At 44.3% G+C, this 12,274-nt stretch overlaps 1 protein-coding gene across 1 annotated transcript in view; it reads left to right on the top strand.

The window, feature by feature from the left end:
• LOC129103134 (latent-transforming growth factor beta-binding protein 2-like) overlaps positions 1–12,274 on the top strand; it is a 77,870-nt gene that overhangs the window by 24,092 nt on the left and 41,504 nt on the right. The window contains 5 exon segments of the mRNA XM_054613433.1: positions 4,815–5,077; positions 6,090–6,284; positions 9,153–9,359; positions 10,567–10,850; positions 12,065–12,167. Of these exon segments, the coding sequence (XP_054469408.1) occupies positions 4,815–5,077; positions 6,090–6,284; positions 9,153–9,359; positions 10,567–10,850; positions 12,065–12,167 (1,052 nt within the window).

Below are 12,274 nucleotides of genomic sequence, written 5' to 3'. Positions count from 1 at the left end.
CAAAGAAAGAATTAAATAGCCTTAAAATATCCAATTAGAAATTAATTTCTTATTATATTAGCTATATATTATATTAGATATAAAAGTTGACTTTTGCCAAATCAAATTCTGAAGCGAACAAGTCATACTTGGAACGTGAATCCTCCTTGTCAAACGCTGATAATATCTTTGCTGCTAATCTGGAATGTTTTTTCTCTTTTCCTGGCTACATCATAGTTAATGTCTTGGACGTCACGGAGAATCATAACACTATTGGGCTTTGGATAGCAAAACATGAACAAGAGTCAAGTGTGTATGTCTTTGCTAATGTTCTTGAATAACACCTACTGGGACTAGTTTCAACAGTGTGCACTTTCCTTCCTTGTCTGCAAGCTTTAGTCTGTGAAATGTGGAGCACCATCTGTTGTTGAGCTTTATGCCGTAAAAACATCTCTCTCTTGACAAATTTAAAATCAAGAGCAGAAAGATGTATATAATCCCCGTCCAGTGCAAGGTGTTTCACAGTTTAACCGTGAAAAAATATAGTGTTTTTGGAAAGTCTTTGCTCTGCATGGTTATTCTTAATATTTTAACTGCTTCGCCATTTGATAGGGAACACTTAAAATGAATTGGAACAGTGCCAATATGACTTTCTGCATCCACAAATGGTTTGTACCCCTCACACAGTGCTCTGTTTCGCTCTGAGGACTCTCTTTCTGAGTGCAAAATTGCATGTTGCAAATAAAGTCATAAATCTCCTTTTCCTTTGTTGCCAACAGTGTTTGCAGTGGTTGAGCAGTACAACGTTTTCATTGTTTCAGCTGCTGTTTGCATAATGTATTACAATTCCTGCCGTTCCCAGTTAGGCTGATGATCTGCATGTTTGAGCTCAAGCTTTGAAATGAACAATAGTCCTAAATGCTTTCTGTGAATGAGATGAATGTGTGTAAACTGTCATTTACTTCTCCATTTACCGAGTAGACTTCAAATTGCCCTAATTATGTGTAGTTCTTAAGTAATAGGGGCTCTTTGGCTGACGCTCCAAGTTGGAAAGAGGTAAATGGAACCATTAAACATTTTGTTTAAATAAAAAGAATAATGACTCGATTTTCCGAAGCAGGATAGAGTGAGTCTTGTGTTGATTGGTCGTTTACCTACTGATGGTTCCAGAGGTTTGCCACTCGTAACTCTAAAGGTCACGTTCAGTCCAACAGAAAGAGAAGTGGGACGGGACAAAGTGACAAGGCTGGGAGCTATCGGGTTGTGCCATGTGACCCAGACTGGGATGCCAGACACCTCTTCCTGCTGTCAGACTGTCTTGTTTAGACAATCTGTTCATAGTCAAATGGCTACATCCAACAACCAGACGAGCTATCATATCAGTCTATTTTCTGCATTAGCTGCCGTAAGCCAGCAATCGGAGCCATTAGATGCGGGTTCTTGGTATTCTCAAACAAATCAAAATGAAAAATGAGCGTTGCCAGCTTAGCGTTGTGTTGAGCTGAGAGGGCCGGTGAAAAAACAATTAATTTCACAATCCTTTCCAACCTACTTGGCATCCTAAGCCCAGCAAAACTAGGCCCTCTGTCTGAAACGCATTAGTTCTAATTGACAAATACGCTTTAATTCTTTTGGAGATTTATAGAGAGAGAAGATAATGAAAGCACCTCAATGACGGATCTGTTGGTGAATGAATCAGCTGTGGGCCATACGTTACTGTGTAGTGCTTTATATAAACACTGTTCTGGCCTGGTCATGCAGAGTGGGCTACGGAGATGGTTTGAAATGTAAACAATTCCAGAGGATCTGGGTCATTCGGCGTGTGTGTGTGTGTGTGTGTGTGTGTGTGTGTGTGTGTGTGTGTGTGTGTGTGTGTGTGTGTGTGTGTGTGTGTGTGTGTGTGTGTGTGTGTGTGTGTGTGTGTGTGTGTGTGTGTGTGTGTGTGTGTGTGTGTGAATGATTTAGGTAACCAGGATCATCAGATAAATCCAGAATTTCCTTGTCTATATAAGAAAGAGGACAGGCACTTCTGGGATGATGGGAGGTGGTGTTTTCCAAGCCCCAGCTATACCGGGCTTTCCTGGCAAAGCTACCTAATTGGACCCCCACCCCCTCCCAACACACCTCATGAAAACTTCAAAGTACACCAGCATTTTGCTTGGCAGTGTAATTCAGCATCAGCAAAAGCCCAAAGCCCAGAGGGTATGTAGCCTTTTTTGACTATCCTCCAGTTCTTGGTCCTGGCTTGACTGTGAGCAGTTTGTGCTCCAAAACTGCGTCCTCTCCAACTTATCTGGGTCAAGAGCTGCAACTGGAACTGCCATGTTGCTGCCTGTCATGCCTTCATGAGCATGAATATTCATGTCGTATTGCCGCAGCAAGTTCAAACATACGTAGCAACTGAGTGCCAAATAATACATTTGCAACACATTGTAAGCTTTACAGCTGTTTCACGCACAGTGTAGACTCTTGGCCATAACTGTGATTTGTAATTTCCTCAAATGTGATGAGGTTTGGTTCTAATTGCTTTCTGTACGTCAAATGAGTGATGGAGGTGGACAGCGCCATGGCTTTATGTCTTAGTTGGAGGCCTCCGCTGCTATCAGATATAAACGCTTTGATCAAGTGTTTGGATTCAGACTTATCAGTGTAAAAGAACTGATTGCTTCTCCTCGAATGTAATTATTGAGCACATGTTCGGAACATGAAAGAATACTTGTCATGCACTAGACTCAGTTAGGCATCACATCGTATGCAAGTGAATCTCCCTAATGTAATCAAAGTGTCTAAATGGTTTGGCCTCATGATTTCAACACGTGTTCATAATGATTTTTATTCAGCCATTGCTAATGTATTTAATTAAAGTAATAGTTCAACAATTTGGAAATACTTTTATTCACTTTATTTCCGAGAAATGTATTTCTGAAGATTAAATGACAGACAAATTTGATCAATTCAATACAATTCTCTTATCATTTATTTTATTTGCCTCAATTCTGTCTTTGTACTCTCTTATCAGCGCCATCAATGATTTAATTAAAACTGCATGGCCATCATTTGATACCCAAAACACTTTTCCCATCCGATTTCCAAACTATGTTCCATGTAATCTTGGCAGAGGTCTTCAAAATTGCTTTCAATCACCCAGAACAAGGCGGGGGAATGGTTCCTGCTTGGATCAGGGAGGCCTTGAAGTTCCCTAATGATGACATCAAACGTGCAGAGTGAGTCGTTTGCCCTCGCCGCCCCCTGAATCTGCAGGCAGAGAAGGGCAGCGGTGAGCTCATGATGGGAGGAAGTCACTTTTCATTGACAGAGGGAGAGACAGAAAGAGCAACATCTGGCTTGGCCTAGGAAGAGAAGCAGGATGCTTGGAGGCCAGGTGTCGCTGTTAGTGATGGAAAAACCCAATCATAATCTGGATTGGACCGTGTAGCGGGGTTAGCCACCTCCTGTAAGTCCTTACCACCTTGACACCAGCACCTCTGGTTTCCCCGTATCACATCCTGTCCTCGGGACCCGCCCTGGAGATTCATGATCTGGGTCAGCAGCTGTCTGCTATAGTTGATGCCTGGTGTCTGTTGAAAAGATGACGTGAGAAACCATTATCAAATGTTTGTCTCCCTTTTCCCCTTTTCATTTAGTGTCCTGTTCCCTTGGGGGCAGGAATGTGGTTCTTGAATAAAGGGACATGCATGGGCTTGTGCTATATCTAGCACAGCTGGGAGAGAGCACATCGTTGTGCGTGTGCTCAATAGAGCTGATTTAGTGTGTAAATACGTGGTGTGTGGCTTAAAACCACATGTAATACATGTTAATGCATGGTTTATATCCTAATTTGGGGTTTGATTACAGCCTCAACCTTACAGGGCCACAGGTGTGCTTTGTAGAACTGTTCCTCTGATCTCCCCGACACGGTTTGTCTTTGCCTTGCTCTGCTGACTGTCTGGGCAGATCAGTGGGATCCAGATGTTTTTTGCAGAGTTGAATCCCAGCACTCCCCAAGCCTTCTTATACCCCCGGAGCCAAGATGGGCCCGTCTGCCTGTCTGCCTGAGAGGCACGCGCCTCCCCCAGGTCGCTCACATGAGCTCAGCTTCCAGGTCGTGCAACACAGGCTCAGTAATTGACCCAAATCAAATGTTCACCGGTAAAAAAAAGAAGGAAAAGCTTTGTTCTTCGACCCTAGTTATAATACTTCCTCCGGCTCGGTGCAACACTCAGGATGTAACTCCCTGGTTGATCACAGTCAGACAGGACAGGGAGTTCATAATCTAGTCAAGCAGACCCAGTGGGTGATGGAAAGGATTTGTAGTCCTGATGGAAATATCTAATGTGTTTAATCACACATCTTTCTCTAAGGCAAACTGATCAGACACTCAAACAAACTGGGACCTGTGAGTCGTATACCCTTTGGTTGCCTGATCCTTTATTTTTTAATAATCAGTGATGAAAAATCTTCTCTTGCGAATTGTCTTTAATGTCAAACAGAATCTTTTCCTCAATTAGCGAAGGTGACGGCTCTGGGACTTAACAGCAGATGTTAGTTGAGAAACCCTCTGTGCTTTAACAATGATATGGTATTATTAAAATGATGAGTTCGAAATCATTCAGTCTAATCTATAAAATCAATTAAGCAAATCTATGACCTAAGGCAGCATCTTTATCTCGCAGGAATATTATTTTCTGTTGCACACACTGGCCAGACTTAAATGGATTTCACAGTGATACACATGCATTGCTGATGGGTCTTTCTTTGTGAGTGTATGTATGTGTGGAATATTAGCGTTTGTCTGAGGTCATATGTTAATGGTTTTGCGATGCTGTGAATGACAGGACCCAAGTGAGACGGGGACCCCCTGACTCCTCACCTCAGCAGACTGGGACCTCCCGCACGGTGAAACGTTATCCATCATCCTCTGGACCCATAACGTCCAACGCTCTACCAAATGGCAACAGCTACGCTAACGGCCACGGCAGTGAACACAGGAACTGGCATGGACACAGAAATGGGCATCGCAACAGTCACTCCAACACTCACAGGCCCGGCAGTGACAGCCAGCTGAACGGGCAGTTCAACAATGCATTATTACCAGCAGGTAAGAACAAAAAAACATGTCTATTACACTGTGAAATGAACTTCACAAAGCCAGTATCTACTCTCACATTACATGCATACTTGACTTTTCCACTCTCCTAAGCCACGTCAAAACAAACACAACCATTCTAGCTCCATTAACAGAGGCTAGCTTACATACGTACACATGTATGGTGTCATCGTTGAACGGAACATTAACCACAAGGGGAAAAGTTGGCAGCGTCCCAGGCTGCACTTCCCTTCTCCCACTGTCCACCCTCCCCACCCTCTTCTGTGGTCTGCATCACGCCAGACAGACAGACGTTTGATATAAAAGCTGCACACAGTGTGTGAACATGTGTGTGTGTGTGTGTGTGTGTGTGTGTGTGTGTGTGCGTGTGCTCTGCTGGTCCACAATCTGCTGGAGAGGAGTGTGAGCAGTGTGTGTCTGTTCTTGTGTGTGGCTGCTTTGATATATTTGGAAGTCTGCCCTGTCACCTCTCTGACATGACAGGCGCTGAACCCTGGCGCCTCTACCCACAACAAAAATAAATGATATATTATCTTTCCTAATTTTTTATTCTCCCTTCACTACCTCAACTTCCTCTGATCCAACATCCAGCATGCACAGCTGCCTGCTGTTCAAGCTTGTTTTTTAGCCGCGTACCACGGCAACGGCTGTTGAACAGCTTCCCAACATTACACAATGTTAACTTGCACTCAAGCTCTCTTTGTCTCCTTCATACATACACACATCTAGAACACCTTCTCTTAAAGATAAAGGGCTTGGAGGTTGGCCCGATACTCAATAGTATTCTTTCCAGCGTTTGCTGGCCTGTGGCACATCGCTCATTCAGCTGCAACGTGCCACTGCCCAGCCGTCAGCACACACCCTCACACACTTATAAACCTCCCTTTGCCCAGACGGGGAGTGTGTCACAGCACAGTGAGGCTGAAGGGAGGAAGGATGCAGCTCGTCTCCAGCCCGTTACTGCTGCTGCTCCTTCTCACCCGTGTGTGTGTGTGTCTTCCAGGGGCCAACCTCACCTCCAGCTTGGACCGCATCAAGATCGTCTTCACCCCCATGCTGTGCCGCCGGGTGTGTAGCGGTGGCCGCTGCTACAACAGCTGTGAGAAGGGGGACATCACCACGGTCTACAGCGAGAACTCCCAGCAGCAGCAACAGCAGCAGCAGCAGCAGCCGCCAAAGAACCAGGGCTTCCGACTCTGTGAGTGACAACTGTGGGGCCTCCGATTATCATTTACCCTTATCTTTCTTGTCGGCTTGTCATCCATCTTCTTGTCTTCCTCTCTCTTCGATGCCTCTCTTGGTTACTTTCTGATTCTCACACACCTCCCCTGTGTCTACATCCTTCTGTCTTATTCCTTTTTTTATGGGGTGAGCTTGACAGAAATGGGTTCCCAGTGGCATGCTGTCTGTTCTGAATACCTACCTCAAAGAGGAGGCAGAGTGGTGGAGATTAAAGCTGAGAGCTACGCTAAAAACTCTCTCTGTCAAAGAGAAAGAGAGAGGGAAAGTGGGAGAGATGGGGCTAGACCAGATTAAAAGGCAGCTCTGTAATAGGGGGCTAATCTCCCCCTCGCTCAGACACACGTGGAGCCGGTGGTCCCACGCTCCCAACACTTAGCCTCCATCTCTTTGCGGTTTACACCTCGGAGTTGGCCCTGCCGTTAACCATTTTACGTGCTCCCTGGGAGAGCAGGAACAAATGAAAGAGGAGAAAGAGAAGCAGAAAAAGAGAAAGACTAGCAGCATGAACAGGATTTTATAGGGATTACATTAAACCTTCCATTTATCCGGGGGGCTTTGCTCCAAATTCACACAGGAGTGTCCATGGAAAGGGAAGGAGCGGTCAAAGCCAAGGGTAGGGTCGTACCCCGACATGTTTCTTAATTTTTCTCATCAGTTTAAAGGGTCCAGCTAAGGCTCAAACTAATTACTGCTTGTGGATTAAAGGGTTCACATACCACACGCATACACCTACAAGTCCTCTCATTCACATAAATGTAAAATTTAAAAAGACACACAAACGTGCCACCAACCTTCACTTAAGCGCTCTAGGCTCTTTGTGAAGAATCTGTCTGACTTTTGAATATATAAACAGGTTGATGTTGCAGATTTATGTGCCCATTAATGGGGCTTTAGAACATGGCGTAGATATTCCAAACACTTCAGCGTCCTGGCAGAGGCCTTCCCCACGATTACATTCCTGGCACCTCCACGTCCTCCTGAGCAGCGGGTTTGTTTTTATGCCCCAATTTCACTCTCTAGAAATCTCCCTTCATTATGCAAAAGCATGTGTTGAAGAGTGTACTAAAAAGAGATTGCTTTCCATTTAGACTAGCATCCTGTTATTGCTTGGGTGTGCGTATTCGTCGAGGAATGTCAAGTGAACAGCAAACAGTTATCTCATGCTGTTGTTATGTTCCCTACGCGATGCAGTAAAATCTGGCTGGATAATTATAACAGGCTCCCTTGATACGCACCCCGTGTGCAACAGTTACTTTAAAGCCTGATATTAGATTGGGTAGAAGTCTGTTTATTGAGTGAGAAGCGTGTGTGCGTGTGTGTGTCTGTTTGCTTGTTAGAGGTTGTTAAATAGACAGACAGATAGGCAGACAGGGAGCACGGTATGCAGAGTCGACAGTAGGTTGTTGTCTAAGAATAGTTCCTGCCCAATGCCCGGGTGGGACTGGACTGAAACAGACCAGTCTAGGCCTGCATCCCACATTGAGAGCATTTAATAGCCTCCTTGAGTTGATAATTTAGCCAGTATGTCTAATCACTTCCTGTGTGTGTGGACATCAACTCTGGAGCTCTCCCTCTCTGTCTTTTTAATGTTTTTGTCTGACATTGCTTATTACTTCTCTCTCTTTCTCTCTCTGTCTCTCTCTCTCTCTCTCTCTCTCCATATTCTCTGTTTTCAATCTATTCACATTCTCCTCTCCTTATTCCTTTCATTCCCTGTCTCTTCTACTAGATATTCCATCCTTCCTCCTTCAGTGTCACTGTTTTTGATTCTATGTTCCAGGGAGCTCATTCCCTACATCTCTCTCTCTCTCTGTTCCCAATTTGCACCCTGTTAGCGTGTTACTGTCTGTCTCAGAGACAGTGAGGATGCAGTTCACTGCAAGTTTCGATCACTAGCGTCATTTTTCATCTCATATGGGCGGCGTGCGTAGGTCCAGCTGCCTTGTAAAGTATTCTGGTTGAGCCAGAAAGGTGCAGTGCTTCACTTTTTCATCCTTCACCCAACCATCCAAAATGGTCCTTTTCTTATTCGTCACGGTTGGATAGATTTTTTTTTCTCCATTTGATAGTCTTTGATGTTTTGAGTTAGGGGAGATCAGGTCAGAGCGAATCTGAAGATGGGAGCAGGCCCAAGTATGTAGTGTGCTGGGCTGGCACCCATCCTGTATGCCAAAAGATAAGGCCAGTGAAAGGGCTGTTAAAGCAGTACTGTCTAACACCATCTGGCCAGCGCTGGCCCAAACTATAAATCGAGCGGTAAACTGTGCACGTTTTGTGATTCAATTTACTTATATTGTTCTGAGCCAGTTGCCCTCCTTTGAAGTTTTGTCCAAGATATGATAATTCTGGTAATTCACATTGTTTTCCTGCTACCGGCCAAACAGGTTTTCCATACAGACATCCATGCACTTGCTATTTTCTCAGAATTAATACACGATGAATCATCTGTCATCACCATGCACATGAGTATATTATTAATGATGTGAGGCAAAACATGCCAATGTAGGAGGTGCAGCAGCTGGCCGTCAGGACAAAGTTGAAGCTGGTGTCTGGTGGGTCCAAAGTAGAGAACAACATTCAAATCTGCTAACCGTTTGCAAAAAAAATCCTTTCCGCATGAAGCCTCAGCACATGCCCTTCCTATTAGGAATACACTTTCTGTTTCTCATTACGGGATCCTTGTGCCTGAGGATGCATCAATTTGCGCAATTAAATGTGGCGTGTTGTATACGCTAACAAATATTTCACTTGAAATAACCTCTTCATCTTTTTCTCTTTACCTCTGACTCACACACCTGTGTTTCTCTCTTCGTCCTCTCCACAGTCTTCTGTCAGATACCCTGTCTTAATGGAGGCCGCTGCATTGGCAGGGACCTGTGCTGGTGTCCATCAAATTCAACTGGCAAGTTTTGTCACCTGCCGTCCCCGCCTCCTGCCAGACCCACCCCTCACAGCCACAAGGATGCCAGCCACCAGGGACCGAAATCTCCCCTCCACACCATGTACACTCTACCACTGTCCAATCAACAAGGTAAGCAGCCAGCACTGTGGCCAATGGCAGGGCAGCCATTGGCCTCCATCTGGATTCTTTTAAGGCTATTTTTTCAAATGCTGGTGTGATAGGGGCCTTTATTCTTTGTCTTTTTTTATTTTTAATACATAAAGACTAATCATTGTTTTGAACACTCTGCCATTGCTGGCCAGCAGTGACAGTCAGACTCTATTTTGAGCAGAATAAGTAATGGATGACTTAGTAGAAGCCCTCATATTGTCCACATAATGCTGCTTTAATCAACCAGACGTGTTTATTAGAAACAGAGAGGCCACATCATCAAGTGATGAGACTGATAGAAGATTAACTCACTTTCCAGAAGCTTTGTTTTAGATAAATGGTCCATCCTCCCTTTTAGAATTATATTATTAATGATAATTGAATGACATAAGTCCAATGTCTGAAATGTCATGTGAAGACACATGTCCGTATTCTTTATACATACACTCAGTTTCATGTACAGGGCTCTTGATAACGCCTAACTTTTCTCCTTGGACTCTCCCTGCCATCTGTCTCTGCGACTGTGATTCATGAGTCTGGGTCAGGATTCTGGGAAAAAACCCTGGCACTCCCTGAAGATAGATGCTTCCCTTCTGCGAGGAAGACAAAAGAGCTCATTCTCCACATTGCAACATCTTCTCAGTTCCTCAACAAATCTGTTTTTGGTCTTTAAGATGATTTGATTTAAACCAAAGAATTCAAAAGTCTTTGTGTTACTGATGTTGTTGCGTTTTGGTCATATCCTAATAGTCTCTTCATTGCCTGGAATTCCCCATGTAGATCTCATAACTTGGTGATGAAGCAAGCATAATATGTGATGAACAACTCTGTTCAGGATGTAAGCCGATAGCTCGCAAACATCAGCGTGTATATTCAGCTATTGGCTGAGCATGCTTCCACTTACATTATCCAAATGACAGACGGTCATAGACCAGTTAATAAACTTAACATTCAGGGCATAGCGTCCGGGGGAGCCTCCACTGTCAATTTTATATTTTTATTAACAAGCTCTACTAGTCTATTTGGATGTTTTGTATTTTCTAACATTTTTATTCCATTGTGCTAAATTTATTTTCATTGTGAATCCTACACACAGAACCCTATCAGCCCCACTGGCAGTAGAATTAGTGTCACTGCTTTAAATTACCCTTTATGTTGTATAAACTGTAGGTCTCTTCCTCTCCAGTGTCTCTCCACCCATCCTTGGTGAACGTCCACATTCAACACCCTCCAGATGCCGATGTCCAGATCCACCAAGTAGCTCGGGTTCAGCCAGGACAGAGACCGGCCACTGCAGATGGGGCTCACTCTGTCCAGCAGCGCTCCCAGCCTGGGAATGGACATGAAACCATCAATGACCATAGCAGCAGGCAACCACACACCAGTGGGAACGGGAATAACCATGCCAGAACGCACAACCATCAGAACGGACATGTTGGGAGATGCTTTCAAGAGACAGTTGATGGACAGGTATTGTGTTAAGTCATTAAAACACACTATGGACACTGTCATCACTAGCTGATGTAAGCCACCTGGTGTGTCCTAGCCCATTGTAGACATTGACACAAGTGAGTGAAAGTGTTGTTTTACCACAAGTACCGTTACGCTCACATCCCATCACCTTCTCTGATTGCTGCTGTCTCAAACAGGAAGTGGACCTGTGGCTATGATTTATGTCTTATCCAGGATTTATGAGCTCTGACAACACATGTCAGCTCATGTTTCAGCAGTTCCCCAACTTAGGAATGTTATGAGTTAGGATGTGTTCAGAGGACAAAGGTTGAGCTTAGACATTTCAGCCCATGTGGTCCTCTTTGTGGCTAAAATGTGACGATGTGGGCCACAGCAGATGGCCTTCGGTCATGGTGTTTATGGTACCATGCATACAGTATGACATGCACCACAGATTTACTGTAGTATGCATGGTCGGGATAATGTACAAATGCCACAACAGACATGCATCAAAGGGAAGAAAGAAGTTAGGAAAGGGAAGTACTTAAGTGGCAGTGCATCTGAGGCTTAATACAGCAAATGTTTGCTTGGCTGTGATAAAGGGAAATGTTTGACTCCTAGTCTTTAGCTTTGCAGTTGAAACAACACGATGAACTGCAGAAGAATTGTTTTTGCCAGCATTATTCCTTGAACAAGTTTGTTTGTGCTGATCTGCAGCTCCCATTTCCTCTACTCTTGTTTCATAGAGAGCTTTGAAATTAAAGCTCCCAGTCACAATGATTTTCCAGAACCTCGACAGAACTGCCCCAGAGATGGAGTGTACCAAAGCTTTAGCCGGTAGTTTTCCCCTCTTCTCCTGCCAGTGTGCCAGTTTGGTGTTCTCCAGAAGAATGTCCTCTTTAGCTTCATAAACTTTTATTGGCAAAGAAATCCAATAAGTGAGGTCTGATAGGAATCTCTCATCACAACTAGCCAAGTACCTAAAAATGTTTTCCAGGAGGTTCATAGTTCTGGAGACATAGCGTTTGTGTCCTCCACAAACAAACTAGTCTCAGATGTGCATGGTTCACTCTGTCCTTGCAGATAGGTACACATGCACACTCTGACAAGACTTACAACACCTTGCCAACACTCGCACACATTTGAACACAAACAAGCATGCATGCACAAATATGTACCACTCCTTCTCAGAACTTGTTTCTTAGATTTAACACAGATGTGTGTTGTTGTAGTGTGGCAAGCCTCTGCCAGGCCTAACCAAACAGGATGATTGCTGTGGAAGCGTGGGCGCCTCCTGGGGTCTAAACAAGTGCCAAAAGTGTCCAACCAAACCAGGTAAGGCCTCCTGACTAAATCCATCAGATCTGAGCAATTTTGTGTTCCGCTCTGTTCCATTTCATACTTAAATCTAATCTATTTCTAATCTGGTCTAATTCTGCTGG

This window comes from Anoplopoma fimbria, chromosome 15, assembly GCF_027596085.1.
Source record: "Anoplopoma fimbria isolate UVic2021 breed Golden Eagle Sablefish chromosome 15, Afim_UVic_2022, whole genome shotgun sequence".
In the NCBI taxonomy this organism is placed as follows: Eukaryota; Metazoa; Chordata; class Actinopteri; order Perciformes; family Anoplopomatidae; genus Anoplopoma; species Anoplopoma fimbria.
This window is presented reverse-complemented; position numbering and strand designations above follow the sequence as displayed.